Source organism: Fundulus heteroclitus, chromosome 19, assembly GCF_011125445.2.
Source record: "Fundulus heteroclitus isolate FHET01 chromosome 19, MU-UCD_Fhet_4.1, whole genome shotgun sequence".
NCBI classification, from domain to species: domain Eukaryota; kingdom Metazoa; phylum Chordata; class Actinopteri; order Cyprinodontiformes; family Fundulidae; genus Fundulus; species Fundulus heteroclitus.
Window position 1 is genome coordinate 21,562,117 of NC_046379.1, and position 16,663 is coordinate 21,578,779.

At 40.0% G+C, this 16,663-nt stretch overlaps 1 protein-coding gene across 1 annotated transcript in view; it reads left to right on the forward strand.

Moving 5' to 3' along the window:
* stag1a (stromal antigen 1a) overlaps positions 1-16,663 on the forward strand; it is a 61,460-nt gene that overhangs the window by 33,663 nt on the left and 11,134 nt on the right. Inside the window, exons 2-16 of the mRNA XM_012875729.3 lie at positions 5,102-5,320; positions 5,506-5,626; positions 6,974-7,129; positions 7,804-7,900; positions 8,013-8,089; positions 10,344-10,548; positions 10,736-10,887; positions 12,554-12,627; positions 12,727-12,850; positions 12,930-13,028; positions 13,135-13,214; positions 14,219-14,326; positions 15,204-15,318; positions 15,423-15,540; positions 15,758-15,861. Of these exons, the coding sequence (XP_012731183.1) occupies positions 5,292-5,320; positions 5,506-5,626; positions 6,974-7,129; positions 7,804-7,900; positions 8,013-8,089; positions 10,344-10,548; positions 10,736-10,887; positions 12,554-12,627; positions 12,727-12,850; positions 12,930-13,028; positions 13,135-13,214; positions 14,219-14,326; positions 15,204-15,318; positions 15,423-15,540; positions 15,758-15,861 (1,659 nt within the window). The 5' untranslated portion in view covers positions 5,102-5,291. The remainder of the gene's footprint in view (positions 1-5,101; positions 5,321-5,505; positions 5,627-6,973; positions 7,130-7,803; positions 7,901-8,012; positions 8,090-10,343; positions 10,549-10,735; positions 10,888-12,553; positions 12,628-12,726; positions 12,851-12,929; positions 13,029-13,134; positions 13,215-14,218; positions 14,327-15,203; positions 15,319-15,422; positions 15,541-15,757; positions 15,862-16,663) is intronic.

Here is a 16,663-nt window from a genome sequence, read left to right on the forward strand (position 1 = left end):
ATATTTATTATTATTATCAGTAATTGTGCAGTCCTTTTATTTTTAGCCTTTCTGCTAAGTCTGTTCTCTTTTGCTTTAGAACTTAAAGGAGACAGATACAAGTTTAACTCCTCCCAGCCAGTAGGTGGTGCACTCGCGCTCGCCCGCTCTCATTACAACCTACAGCTGTACTGTTCGCCAGCTATATATATATATATATATATATATATATATATATATATATATATATATTAGAGCTACTACAATCTGGCAGTGCTTGAGCTCCGTCTCACGTGACTTCATCCTACTATTCCTATTGGTGCAGAATCCTTTCGTGACAATGTTGGCATGGTAAGCAGAAGTAAATATTTAGATTTTGGACCCGTCAAAATAAAAAAAAAACTATTATTTATATACTATATATATTAATATTTCATTAAATGTAAAATTTTTGTTCTTTACCTCTCTAGACGTTATGTGGATGTATTATTTTTGAGAACTTAATTGTTTTAATAAAGTTGTAGCTATAACCTTTAACTTTAGATTAGCTTGTTTTTTGTTACTGATCTAGTGTGAAACTCTGTCACACCCAAATTTCCCCATTGTGGGACAATAAAGCTATTTCTTATTTTATCTCTTATCGGTAACCATATTCATGGCTCATATCTGTCACATTCGGACATAGCAATGCTAGGTTTTTTTGTTGTTTTCATACCAACTGCTGCTCTTTAAAACCTTTCTGGATCTGGGCTATGATTTTGTTTAAGCAGTGTTTTGACCAAAGCTCATTTGACCTTTAAGTACGTCCTTTATACACGCTTGCGGGTACTTTGATAACAACTTTAACCACCGGAGAAGATTACAGTGTATGTCTTTAAGTCATGTTTAATGAAACACTGAATGGGTTTGTAATAAGCCCTTTCTGTTGGGCTCTCCCCCTCTCCGTGGTCCCTCCTGTTCCTCCCCAGCCAATCAAATATGCCTTCACTGCCGGGCTTATGACCCACACCAGTTTCTATAGCAACACCAGTCTGCCTCCTGGAGAACATGTCATGCATGTTAAGTGACTCTCAGATGCTCACTCGTCTCCTGCGCCTGCTCATAAGTAGATACTCAAACACGCTGTTTTACACACACACACACACACACTGGATAAAGTGACAGCAAATTAGAACTTTGTGTTTGAAGGTCTATGGGACTTTGAAAGTTTTTTTTTTCTACATTCATTTTATATATATATATATATATATATATATATATATATATATATATATATATATATATATATATATATATATATACATTTTTGCAGGAATGAACTCAGTAGCTTTAAAATGCAGTTAAAAACCACTCTGCATTAAGTGGTCTAATTTAGTATCTTTATTATGTCATACTGGAAGCTGCAGTTTATGTTAAGAACTTTTGTCTCTTCATGGTTTGTGCAGGACAGCTTCTGTTTCCAAAGTTATGTCTGACTGACACCATTCAGCTGCAGCTATTAGCACGGCGGACACTGTTTCCTCACAGTTAGAGCAGTTAGCTGAAGTGCTACACCAACGCTAGCCTGTTTATTCAACTCCAACACATTTCAGTGTTCTTTTCCAATTATCGGTGTGCAGATGTAACTTGGCTCTTGCTTCATAAATGTAGCACTTTCCTTTTCCCTGATATTAGCCGTAACAACTGAGTTGTCTTTATGTCTTTGTCACAGCTGCACTAATTGCAGTATCAGTGCGTGCAATACCGCAAACAATATATTTAGCCCCTTTAAACAACCCCTGAATAGATTACTGCATATGTGGGTTAGTTGTAATCATTGATGTGATCTCAATATTTAGCAATAGTATCGGAATTACAGGATTTCCTACCATTGTGCAGGCTTAGGCCTTCTTTAATTTATTAATGAGCAACAATGCTAAATGATTATATATTTAAACGATTAACTGCTTTGGGTATTGTTCTTTTAAACTGGATACAGCTGGTCTACAGTAAATTTCTTATTTTCATCTAGGAGTTTCTGTTGAGCAAAGTTTAATATGTCCCAGACATTAAATCTCATGGGGGTTTCACATTACAATGTTCCCAATAACTTGAACAAAAAACAAAAAAAAAATCATGTCTCAGCCTCTTTTTTTCATGCAGCTTAACAAAGTTTGAAAGCATTTCAGGATTTCTGGATATGAGACATGTTGGAAATGATTACTTCAATTCAGCAGAAACACTGTAGACTTTTATTTTGTTTGTTTTTGTACTTCAGTTTACTGAGATGTCACAGCAAATAATTTGACTCCAATCAGCTACTTGCAAAAAAATCCAGCGCATTTCTATACCTAAAAACAAAACAAATACGTGGGTTTATTTGTATATGTAACACTTTGACCTACCAGCGGTCAGGGCATGAAAACTAAAAGAAGATACGCAAATATTTGATCTTGAGGCCAACGTTCTACACAGGAAATGGCCATTGATACCTTTTTTGTCACAAACAGTCTTGTGTTGATCCCGTAATGTTCACATTTTTTAGGAGCAATGCAAGAGCTGTCTGGTTCAAAGCGAATGCCGTTGGTGATGTATGCTTTGTCCTCTGAAATCCAAAGACTAGTCCAGGGGACCGACTGCACAATATTAATAGCCTGCGGTCAAAGCTGCTACATTCTTCTGTGTGTTTTTTGTGAGAGTGTGAGAAAGCCGGGGCGAGCTGAAGTGTCACAGAAATTAAGCAAACCAGCGCGACTCAGAGATTATGTAGTTGTTGGTCGATAATGAGGCAGGCCGACTGACTAACTCACTCATACACACACACACACACACACACACAACAGCAACACACCGCCAGGCACATCCTTTCCCTGCTCCCCGCTCCTCAGACTTTTAAAAGAACGAAGGCATGACGTGACAATCCATTCAGATAAAGCTGCCTCCTCAGTGGAGAAAAGAAAGCTGAAGCATGATGGGATAAATAAGAGCCGATGTAGATCAGTAGCCCAGTGAGTTACAGCCTGTGGAACAGTCTGAGTGGGGCTATGCTGAACTATCCAGACATTAAACTTCTCACTCGGAGCTGCGGAAATATGGCAAAAAAAAGTAGTGTATTCTCTTATTTTGGCTCACAACTTAATGTTCTGCTGCTTCTTTAACAAAAAGCAGGGGGAAAAAAAACTATATTTATCTCTTTCATTTAGTGCCCTGTAAACGTTTTTATATCCTTTGAATTTTTTTCTGAGGCTACCACGTTCTAACTACAGTTTGAAAAGTGTTTTTAAATTAGGATTTTATGCACTAGACAGACGCCGAGTAATGCCTGGTTGTGAAGTGGAAGAGAATCGTATTATTTACGAGTTGTTGCACTGGATTTTATTTAGACTCATCAGAGTAAAGTTGGAAACGAATACATGCCACACAATTTAAAAAATAAAATCTTTGTAATTATGCACTATTTTATGTTGGCCTCTTGTTTAAAATCCCAATGAAAAGGATGGAAGTTTGTGGATGTAATGCGACAAAGTATGAAAAAGTTTGAATGTGATGAATAGCAGCGGATAAACTGGTCTGCATTTAATAGCGTCTTTATTTTTTCATTCATTTTCTTAAGAATAACAACTGTGGCAAATGTTTATAATGCAATTAAACTCATGTGTTTTGAGTGTTATTATGGACAAAGTTTCATATTGAGTAGAATAGAAATGCTTTTATGTCCCACAATGGGAGAAATTCAGGTGCTTCATGAATATTGGCAATTATAGAAATAAGATTTTATAAATTTATGTTTCTTCTGTCTGTGCAGCTAAAGGGTCACAATCCAGTAGAATTTGGATCCCAAGTTGACTCCTGCTTTCTCTGCCTTGGGATCAACCCCTGACCTGGCCTTATTTCAATCAAATAAACACCCCTCTGGATTGCCATCTTAGATTAATACCTTCAGTGTCCTAAATTAACTTATTTATTCTGCCAGCGTGTGCCTCTCCCAGCCAGAGGACATCCTCTGTCTGATCTGTGTGTGCCTGTATGGAAACAAGGCGCTCTCCTGCCCATGCTGCTCCTCCACACTACAAACACTGAGTGGAAAGCAGCATTTAAATACACACTCTCTTAGCCTGCCCCCTACTGTTGCTCAGATCTACTTTCAAACACACATGTATGCACTTTCACATCCTCTGAGGAAAATCCGACCCCAAAGCACCAAATAGGTAGACAGAATCAGCACAAATGTTATTTGTAGCTTAAATTAGTCTTGGTACATATTTCTCACTCTATTTTCTCTTAATAAAAACCAATTAAGCAATCTGGAGAAAGAGGGTGGAGGACTTTGTGGAGCATACTGCCTCTTGTGGCTTAGTGAGGTATTGCTGCCACTGTAATATTTACTTTTAGTGGATTAGTAGAAGACACAGTTGTTACAATTGAACTTGGATTCCAAAGTTATTTGAAAGTCTAACTTTATTTCCATTATGGGTTAAAATATGAAATATATATATATATATATATATATATATATATATATATATATATATATATATATATATATATATATATATATATATATATATATATTTATTTATTCTTTTTTATGCTGAGGGTTTTCCAGTTGTTTTTTGCTAAAATTTATATTGGTTTATAAAACGCTTTTTTGAGGGCATTTCTAAAATCTAGACAATGAAATTGAGAAAATTAATAAATATTCTTATTCCTGTTGCCAAACCATAGACACCTAAGTATGCAATTTTGTGAGCTTAATTTGCTTACTAAATAGATTCACCTAAATTATTTAAATTGATGTTTTGAGGAATATTGTAAAATTCTTTAACATCACATTTCTGTGTACAATTTCTCCCCCAAGTGCAATATTTTGAGCTTGTAGTTCTCAGCTTCACCAGTTGGTGTCCTCCTTTCCACGTCTCCCAACTGTTTGAGCAGACAGGTTCAATTGTTTCTTTGGACATTTGATTGTTCTGTAAAAAAAAAAACTCTTTTGCACTCCAGTGCCGCTCTGACTGAGACCTCTAACCTCTCCTTCACGGCGTCAGTAGATATTAGTTTCAGTCGTTGTGTAAATGGAGCAGTCAATGTCACATTGAACAGGTATTTTGTGACACACCTCTTTTCTTTTTCCTCCTTCCTACAGCTGAACAGAGCTAAGTGCCGGCAAGTTGAGCACGGTCCGTCCAGAAGCCTCTCCTCCCCAATCCCTTCCAGACCTTTCCCCCCTTCGGACCGGCTATCCTGTTCCCCAGTTTTCACCCCTCCACTACACTCATCGCCGAGGACGCACACAAGCCGAGCTGCAGAGGCCAACAGCTCCCTCACTAACCAAGATGATCACGTCGGAGCTTCCTGTCCTACAGTAAGTGAAACACCCAGGAGGCTTTAGTTTTTTTTCCCCCCCAGCACATGAGGACTTTTTTGTCTGGATGTTTTTGTGCAAAAAATGGGTTTATATTTCTGCAACCAGAGCCTTGTTCATGCTTTTAGAATTTAATTTTCTAAGAACATTCAATACTGAAAAAGTCCCGTGTTCTGCTCTTCAAGGGACTCCTCCAATGAGTCCGGGGCAACGGACACTGTAAGCTTAAGCATGAACATGACCGAGATGGAGGATCCCGAGATGAAAGGCAAGAAGAAGAGAGGGAGGCCTGGAAAACAGACGCAGGTATGGGTCTGTGGTTTAATGCTAACAAACGAAAAGGCATTTTTACAACAACAAAAAAAATGCATACATTCTAATTGGTCCTCGTTATCAAACAATGCTGTCACGTTCAGTTTGATGTTCAAATTCTAGTGGTTGAAAGGTTTTCTATCTAAGGTAACCCAGCAGACTGCATTGAGCCACTAGCTATGTTTGTATGCGCAAAATTCATTGATCAGATTGAAATGCATTCAAGACTGAAAACATAACAAATAATTCGAATACATCGTTTACATGGGGCGCAAAAATCAATTAATCCGATCATGATGTGCATTTACATTTATTCAGAATAGAAGCGATCTGACATGTGCAGAGAATTTCTCTTAAGAAAAGCACAGAAGAAGAAGAAGTTGAACTTATGTCTGTACCGAAAAGTAAACAAACGCGGAAGTCTGTTCTTGTATTACTTTATTGAGAAACCGCATACACACAAACACAGAAGTGTGTTCATTCATTCTTCTGGGTGCCCAGAATGGACCCGTGGGAGGTTCTAAGAGTGTTTGATACATTACTACACTCCCTAATAAAGCTACAGGCTTAGCAACATGCTATCAGTCTTCCACAAGGCACACGTGCAGTTTGCCCCGATCCAAATGATGCAATCAAAACAAGGGTTTAGATGGACGCAGTTTAGATTAACAATCGGCATAAAGCACCAAACTCATTCAGAATAAAATTTAATTTCAATCTGCCTTAATCCAATCTCAATATTCCAATTGCCATGTTTACACAAGGCATTTTTATTCCTTTCATCCCTTTATTCCAACTACGTATGTCCATGTAAACGTAGCTACCGACTTGCAGTATTCACTCTTCCTGGACGACGGTGTAGTCACAGTGGACAGTCGCCTGCGTTGTGTCATTGGCTTTGCAGCGATCCCTCATACCGAGCATGCATGTAGCGACAGTGAAGAGGAAAACTCCCGTTTACAGGAAGAAACCTCCTGCAGAACCAGGCTCAGTGTCAGCAGCCATCTGCCGCGACCGACTGAAGGTTTGAGAAGACAGAGCAGAGACACAAAAAGAGCACAGAAGCACAGATTCAGGAGTACTTTCTATGTGAGAGAAAAGGTTTATTGGCTTTAGTGGCTTCCTCTAGGAGATAAACGCATATCTAAGCAGAGAAGCTCTGAGCCAGTTTTCAAGTCTGTTTTAGTTCGTTGTAGTAAAAGCTGAGCCAACAGCTATGTCTATAGGAGAGAAACGGTTAAACACTGAAACACGGGGCCATTCATCTATGGAGGGTGAGCATGTATGTTTACCAGTATGTCTTTGTGTTTTTGTTGGTTATTGACGTTTTGATCACTAAAGACGGCCAGTAAGAAGCCCCGGAAGTCTCCGACAGACAAGACACTGAGCATGGCCAGAGGGAGGGGGAAGGCCAACGGTGTGGCTCAACAGAACGGAAACGCAGGGGAGCCCGTCACTCTCTTTGAAGTTGTCAAACTGGGAAAGAGTGCAATGCAGGTGAACTTAAACTCTTTTCTTTTTTTTTTTACCGCTGACCTATTACATCATTTTGTATATGACAGGGTTTCTAGGCAGTCCATCTTTTGGTACTTTTCAGGTTTCAGATGAGTGGTATTTCTTGGCCTTGTTCTGTGTCCCACTTGCTTACATTTGGATTTATCCATCAGTCAATCATTTTATTTTTCCATCTGCCCTGCATCTTTCTATGCCATTGTTTGTTCATCCATCCATCCTACATCCCTCCACCTATTTGTTTGTTTGTCAGTCAGTCGATCATTTCATGCATCTGTCTGTCAGCCCATATTTCATCCAGCCACCCAACCATTTACCCTCCAAACTGTGCAGCCATCCATCCACTTTCAATCTCTGGAAAATCAGCCATACTTTCCTGTTTAATGTTTGTATTTATATTTTACAAACTGGCCAAAAAAAAAAAAGAGAGCGGGGTGCTACAACTAGACATCTGAAAAAAGTTTGTAATTTTGACACCTCAACCCAGTTTTATCCTCAAATTTCATGGTGTCCTTAAATCTTTGCACACTTGTGCTGCACAAATGCAATCTTTGAAATAAGTATTTATTTTAATTTCTTATATGACAACAGCTGCTTTTTGAACGGAAGCAGTAAAGAACTGGCGCTGTGAACATTTGTCATTGTTTGTCTATTTGCAGTCTGTGGTTGATGAATGGATTGAAGCGTACAAGCAAGACAGAGACTTGGCTCTACTGGACCTCATCAACTTTTTCATCCAGTGCTCCGGTTGCAAAGGTGACACTTTTCTTTTTCTTCTAAAAGTGTTTAGCTTCACTTTGGCTGGATCTCTTGTCTGACCTGACGGGAACAAGAAATAACAATGTGTCCCTTCTTCCTGTGCATCCAGGCACTGTGAGGATAGAGATGTTCAGGAACATGCAGAATGCAGAGATCATCCGTAAGATGACAGAGGAGTTCGATGAGGTAACAGTGTTTAAAGACACCATACAATGCTCAGCTGTTCTCGAGCTCTAATGAAGCTCTGCTGAAGAATAGTCCTGCACAGCATATTTAGGACCTCTGCTTTGTAACGTTTCACCACTTGAGACCTTATCGATGTTGCAAAATGCTACATGCTCATTTGAAGAATAGGAAATAAATGCCATCGATGTTCTGGTTGATTTAAGTTGTAACATTTCCTTCATGATATAAGTACTTGAAACAGATTACCGTATTTGTTCAGATCATAAGGCGCACTCTGAATTAATGTGTCTGTGTCTTTGTTCAGACATAAATAGACACGTTAGTTCGCAGTGCGCACCCAGAGGAGGGTAGAGCGGCCAGAAATTTTACTCAAGAGTAGCGATGCTTCTTCATGATATCTACTCAAATGTAAGAAGTACAGTGCAGTCGGGGAGTTGTGGCCTAGTGGTTGGAGCATTGTGCTTGGGTCCTGGAGGTTCTGAGTTCAACTCCCACAGACTGCTGCTCTGGGTCCCTGAGCAAGACCCTTAACCCCAGACTGCTCCCCGGGCGCCGCACAGTGGCAGCCCTCTGCTCCCCAAGGGGATGGTTTAAATGCAGGGAACACATTTCGTTGGAATGTATGTTGCAATGACAATAAATGAATTATTATTATAATAATATATTATTATTATTATGTAAAACTACTAGAAGTATGTTTTTTTTCAAAAGGTTACTCAAGTACATGTAACTAGTTACTACCCACCTCGCACAGCATATAAGGCGCATTAAATAGTCTTCCCAAGTGTGTAATATCGCTCCGCCCCTCCTGAGAGGGAGAGCTGTCCGTCTCTGTTGGGAGGACACGGTAGTTGGACTGTTGCTAACCTAAGACCAAAATAAACGTAAGTTTTATATTGTATTGACTTACTAGGTTTGTTGTTGCACGTCTAGTTTAGACATTACAGTCAGGCAGTCTTGTAGACAGCTCAGGGATCCAATCAGGTCGTCACCCGTTGTAGGTACCAGATCGTCTTGGGCTGCCAGATTGGCTCGGGCGCTACCCGATGACGTCTATATATGGCAACTCAACTCAAACAAACTACATTATGCCCGCGGTCTCCATTTGTTACAAATCAATTTTATTTTGTTAATTTACGGTTATTTTCCTGTAAATTAGTCCAGGCATGAAAACATTTAACATAATTTTGAAATACTTGTGTGGTAGTCTGACAATTTAATCGGTAATTTTGCAGGATCAAAGTTACAACTTTAGAGAAATTTAATTCCTCCAATTTTTGTTGTGAAGTTGTGAAGGGAAACTAAACCATAAACTCATTTCATTTTTAATAAAAGTCAGCAGCCAAATTTAATTTTATCACGGCATTCATCACTTGAAAATCAATAACGTTCATTCCTCCTTTTTGTACTGATGTTGTTCTTTCTGATCACATGTTTTTTTATAATTCCAGATGAAATTGTGATGAATTTGATTTTTTTTTTTTATTGTGGTATTTGGTACATTTAGGATATATGCTGGATAAATTAGTCTGGCTAGCCCTTCCATTTTTGTTAACAATATTCTTCCAAACATTGAGCCAATTGTCAAATATTTGTTGATTTTTTTTTTTGTAAAATGGCTTGAATATTTGTTCAAGCTTTTGAGAAAAAAGAAACCGCTAAATTAACTTAACAAAATTGATTCGTTACAAATGCAGACCGCGGGCTCTATGTAGTTTGTTTGAGTGGTGTTGCCATAAGGTGATGTCATCGGGAGGCGCAGGGACCATGGCGATTTTCTTCGTAAAATTGTCCGTTTACAAACCGCAATCCCGCTCTCGAATAAAACCTACACCCCGCTATAATTACTTTAGTAAGTTGTCCAGACCAATTACAATATTTTGCGCAATTGAGCAAACGTTAAACCAACCATGTATAGTGACGTCATCAGAAGGCGCAGGACCCGAGTCGATCTGGTACCTACATCGTAATGCTCTGAATATCCATTGAGCGGTGCGGCTTCATTGCTTACCAAAGTTACTTACTTTGGTGTTACTTACACATTTTAACAGATTTTTGAGCGCTTTGTATCACATAAAATTGTGTATGTATCACATGAATCAAGTACAGTAGTCGCATATAAAGCACACCTTCAATTTGTGAAAAAAATTAAGGATTTTACGTGCACCTTATAGTCCGAAAATATTACGGTATAAGTTTATCTAAACCATGAAAAAGTTCAGATGTTAAAATCTCTTGATTTTTGTGTCAACAGGACAGTGGGGATTATCCTCTAACTATGCCCGGCCCTATGTGGAAAAAGTTTCGCTACAACTTCTGCGAGTTTATCGGCGTTTTGATCCGCCAGTGTCAGTACAGCATCATCTACGACGAGTACATGATGGACACAGTCATTTCCCTCCTTACTGGACTGTCGGACTCCCAAGTGCGAGCCTTCAGACACACCTCCACGCTAGCAGGTACTCTCAGACGGCTGAGGAGATGGAAATCTGTTTGGTCTAATCGGTTGTGATCAGGCAAAACTTGATTTTTGTAAGCAAAATCCATACGATTATTCTGTTACTTAGGGTTTTTCATGTCAGCATTTGCTCTAACGCTTTTGAGTGTTGAATATTCAATATAAGTTTTTTTTTTTTGTCTCTGTAGCAATGAAGCTGATGACGGCGCTAGTTAATGTTGCATTGAACCTGAGCATTCACCAGGACAACACCCAGAGACAATACGAGGCTGAGAGGAACAAGATCGCTGGCAAACGGGCCAATGAGAAGCTGGAACTGCTGCTACAGAAGAGGAAGGAGGTTGGCTGATGCTGGATCTCGCTTTTCACTCATTTTCTCTCATTGCATGAACGGATATAGCCTAAGATTCATTTTAAATATTTCTGAGATTTTCCAACGAACTCTCATCAAATATTTAGTGCAAAGGGAGAAGGCAGATAGGTAGGGACGGATACCAAATTCAGTATTTTTTTTATAAGCACCGACTGAATCCTGTCAAACAGTATCATATTTTGGTACCTAAACGCATCATTGTGACGGAGAGGGAGTAGAAGAGTGGCTGATTTTCCATGCCAAATGAACACAGCATTGCACGCACAAGATGACGTCAGTAGTTTCTGGTCCAGTCAACAAAGCACGGCTGATAGAAAGCGCTCTCTCCACTTTCCAAAATACGATGCAGATTACACTTGCTGCAATATTTGTACAAGGCCAGCGGCGGGAATACTTCAAACCTGAGGAAGCTGCTGGTCACCGCTGCCAATTTAGTGAATTTCTTGATATATTTAGCGACTTTTAAGACGAATCCAGCGACCTTTTTTTTCAAAAAAGTGACTAAAGAAAAAATCTAGCGACTTTCTTCTGTTTTTGGTGACTTCTGGTGAAAGCACCAATCGTTCTGCAGTTATTGTCTTGGGAGAGCGGCGAGTGCTGCTGTGAGCACCTTCAGACTTCTCCCAGCCCAGCAGCTGCCTCGTCGTTAGACTCGTCTGCAGTCAGAGCAGAGACTCTGCTGCCTTTGCAAATGTTTCCCACGCAGAATTACAAAGTTGGCTAAAATATAATGTTTTAACACTTTTTTTTTTCCTTCTCTGAACATGTTACCCTAAAACAATTCCCTGAATTTTATTATTAGCTTCAGTTCATTATTTACCTCATTCACTTTGTGTGCCTCTGATATGTGTTGTTTTGGTAAAAATTTGTTTTATGTGCTGTGGATTCAGGCAATGTATTAAAATGTATCAATTATTTAATAAGATTTCTAGATCCAAACAAGGGTATATATTGAGAAATAAATGTTAAATTGAAACATTTAGAGATTTTATTAATAAAGTAATATTTATTACTATATAAACACACAAGTACTGAAAATAGGTACTGGTATTGATTCCCAGGTACCGGGTATGGGTACCGAATCGGTTCAAATGTGAAAGGTAACCATCCCTACAGATAGGCTATTTTCCTCTGAAGCGATTCTAAAACCAAACACTCAGTAAATAAACAAAAACCTACAAGATGCAGTAGCAACCTATTACTTTGAGTCAGTTAACATGGTTCCTACAGTCTTGAAAAATACGAAATTTGATCAATGAGGAATTTTCCAGGTCTGGGTTAGTATGAAGGAAGATGAGTTTGGAAACGGATTTGTATGTTCTGGCCTTACTTAATGTCCTGCTGCTAAATGTCGCTCCCATTCATCAATTTGTCCATCTTTCTTAATCTGTCTGTCCATCCATTAGTTTGGAATTTAAACAGATAAAAAATTAAAGAAAATTAAAAAAAAATTGAAACCACTTACATTAGTGTTATTCTGTAGAAGCAAAGGCTCGTAGATTACCTGAAGCGTTTGAAGGTCTGGCATTATTAGGTTTTTCCCCTTTTCCACATAAACCACAGTGTGGCTTAATGTTTAGAGCAATATTTAACAGTTCTTGTTTTTTGACCTGTTGGGGATTTCTGTGTTCAGCTTCAGGAAAATCAAGACGAAATAGAAAATATGATGAACTCCATCTTTAAGGGCATCTTTGTGCATCGCTACAGGTAAAACGTCCAGCTTATCCCTTTCGTAAATTGTGTAATATTTTCATCAAAGGGTATAAGCAGATGTGTAACCGTGGTGCGGTGGTCTGTATTTTCTAGGGATGCTATTGCTGAGATCCGAGCCATTTGCATCGAGGAGATCGGAGTGTGGATGAAGATGTACAGCGATGCGTTTCTCAACGACAGCTACCTAAAATATGTTGGTTGGACACTACATGATAGGGTGAGCAGTCGGTCCAACTCTGAGCATCCAGGGATTTAAGTCTTAGGCCTACCTGCTGAGATGTTTGCTTTGTTCGCAGCAAGGAGAAGTGCGTCTGAAATGCCTGAAGGCTCTGCAGAACCTTTATACCAACAGAGAGTTGTTCCCCAAGCTAGAGCTTTTTACCAACCGCTTTAAGGTAACACAACCAGCTGGACTGTATTTTCACGCCACACAGCAGCTCAGCTGAGTTTATTCCAGTGCTTTGTGGTTGCTCCTCCGCCTAAATGTGGCTGTCTTGGCAGGATCGAATTGTATCGATGACACTGGACAAGGAGTATGACGTCGCTGTGGAGGCCATCAGACTGGTCACACTCATTCTGCAGTGAGTAGTTTGGTGCCTTTCAGCATGCCAGCACATACAGTAGCTTAGAAAATGATGAAATGCTCTTAAAATAATTCACCTTTTGTCACATTGCAAGCTTCAAGGTGGTGTATTCATTTAATTATTCTGGCAAACACAAAGAAGCAAATAATTGTAAAGTGGAAAGACAAAGAATACATGATCTTCTTATCTAAAGGCCTTTTACTCTGATACCTCTAAATAAAATGGATCATATTATTACTATTACAATTATGTAAATAGTCAACCTGGCTCTGTATAATCATAGATGTTTCATAAGGGCCTCAGAGGGTTGTCAACGAACATAATCATGAAGAACAAGTCACAGATCAGACAGCTCAGCATGTTCTGGGGAAATTTAAAGCTAAACTAAAAACATGAAGAGTACGACGGATCTGCAAACCTACCATGGCTGACTTGGCCATCCACGCTTGCCATCCAGGCATTTAAGAACAGCAGTAATCTGAAACCTGCACCCTGGAGGGGATGCAGAGTCTCACTATTAGTGAGGCACTCTACAAACCTGGCCTTTAATGGAAGTGTGGCAAGAAAGCCGTTGTGTCATAAAAAGTCTTAACAGTGTAAGAAAAACCTGTGGAAGACGGCGCTCTTTTGGCCCCTCTTTGACACACGGGTTTAGCACCATCATGTTGTGGGGATGGGAAGACGGATGGAGATAAATGCAGAGCCGTCCTGGGAGGAAGCAGTTCAAGTTTACAATCCTAATAGAAAACATGGAAGTTTGTGGTTGTAAGTTGACAGAGGTCCAAAAAGTCTGAAGAACTTTCCCAGCCACCTTTTTAGCTTGTAAAGCAAAAACCTGTTTTCTGTTGGACTTTAAACGCCCTGGCTCCTAGAGATGTGAAATGAATAGAAGTTGCTTTGGTTTATAATGGTGACTAACCATAACTATGCACTATAATGTGGGATTGTGTGTCTAGTGGATTTATGAGACGTTTGTAACCGGCTGCTGTGGTCTGCTCCAGGGGCAGCGAAGACGCTCTGTCAAATGAGGACTGTGAGAACGTCTACCACCTGGTCTACTCTGCTCACCGACCCGTGGCCGTTGCTGCAGGAGAGTTCCTTCACAGAAAGTAAGTCCAACCCTGGTGTACTTACAACTAGGGGTGGGCGATATGAAGAAAATCTAATATCCCGATATCTTTGGGCTATATCACGATACACGATATATATCACGATATGTTCAAATAACCTTGAATAACAAATGTTTTTAGCCACATAGTGCCTAAGGTTGCATTGGCATATCTCATCTTAACGTGTCAATTTTTTGTTGTTTGAAAAATTGATTGCAAAATAAAAATGAATTTAAAATGTTTGATTTTAGCCATTTTTTTCCACCACAGCTGCACTTTTCACAAATTACAATATTGTCACATTAAAGCTCTTTCATGGTCAACACTGGACTTTAAAAAAACAGAACATCACAGCGGCCAAAAGGAACACCAAGGAAAAATCTGACACACAAGGAGTTTGCACTGGATGACGTTTTAGGTGGAACAAATTTGTGCTACTGCTACCTTTTGTGGCAATGGTGTTACGGCATGTTTTGTAAATTACCGCGTTTTGTTCGACATCCTTCCACTGCGTGAAAAACTCGCTGTCGCCATAGTTCTCGCTGTCTCGTCAACGTTAAGTAAACGCACGGGTTCGTTGTTGTGTGTGCGCGCCAGAGCGCTTTCTGGTGTGGAGGAGGAGCGAGTGATGCGTTCACAGCATGTGGGAAAAACTAAACTCACAGTGAATAAAATACAGCGGCGTAATCTCGCCATGAAAATCTACATGCGATGGTCGCGATAAAGTCATTTTAACTATCCCGCGGAGGGAAACTTGAGATACATCGAGTATACTCTATATATCGCCCACCCCTACGTACGACTACGCTTACTTTGACCCATTGTAGAACATTTTTTATCCTTTTGCTTTTCACCTAAAACCCTCCATCTCTGTCAGGTTGTTCAGTCGCCATGACCCACAGGCTGAAGAGGCTCTGGCTAAACGGAGAGGGAGGAGCAGTCCCAATGGGAATCTCATCCGCATGCTGGTCCTCTTCTTCTTGGAGAGCGAGGTAAGGCGGCTCCGTGTACTCCTGGTTTATTTTTTTTTAGCAACAAGTTCCCTTTATGCGTTTAAAAGTCTTCATCAATGCTCCATGTGCCTTTGCGTGTCTAGCTTCATGAGCATGCGGCGTACCTAGTTGACTCGCTGTGGGAAAGTTCTCAGGAGCTGCTGAAAGACTGGGAGTGCATGACTGAACTTCTGCTGGAGGAGCCTGTTCAGGGGGAAGAGAGTAAGGCCGGCTCTTTGACTCTCTTCTAGTTCTTTCTGGATTTCTGTGAAATGCCTGCCAGCTGCTTCACGCCGAGTACGTCGCAGCGTGAAAAGCAGCAGGCATGGAAATGATGTAATAAAATCTGGTTTCATGAAACTCTAGCTCTGGTCATTGCTGACAATTGTCTCAATATTAGTATTTTGTTTTCCCTCACTTCCTGTTTCTGTCTCTGTAGTGCTGTCAGACAGACAGGAGAGCGCATTGATAGAGCTGACAGTCTGCACCCTCCGACAGGCGGCCGAGGCACACCCACCCGTCGGCAGAGGCACCGGCAAACGAGTGGGTTATCTTTTTTTATCAATTCATAGCTTTTCCCTTTCAGTTATACTCAGGCTTATAGTTTGTGACATTTCCATGTCTGAAATTGAGAAAATTGAGGTTTATTTACTTGTTGAAGAGTATCAAGTATTACTTTATTGTGTCCCGTCAGGGAAATGCTCCTTAAAGCGAGGTGGGACCAGAAAACATAGACAATACCCACGTACACAGAAACAATCACATAATTAGTTTAGCAACAATAAAATCCAAAACATCCATGTACAACTATCAGTTAAAACAGGCTGAACAACAAGTCAAGCCTCGATAACATTTAAAATTTGTCTGAACGAAGGCCTGGCTAGTAAAAACTTGGGATGTCTGAATCTCCTCCCCAATGCTAGTAGCTGGAATTCACTATGAAGTGGGTGATGTGAAGAATTAATTATGTGCTCTGCCTTTTGCAGGACTTTTTTTTTCTTCAAGGTTTATTCTAAATTGGGTACAATTTGCTTAATCCTTGTTTCCAGCTGACAGACTGCCAAACCAGGTGCCAAGATTGTACAAAACAACAAACTCTAATGTCTGTGCATGACAACAGTGACCACCCTGGGTGGAAATAATTATTGCACATCCTGCAACTAAAAAGGAGCTCATATGTGAAGATTTGGATGCGGGCTTTCCCTGTGACGGATAAAATCTGGACCGATTGAGCGGCACCTTGTTCGAAGAAGCAAATAAGCACATTGTTTTGTAGCAGCTTGGTAAAACATCTCTGGGCGTTAGTTCGCCCTCAGCAGCTACAGCAGCTTCAGCTCCACCAGGA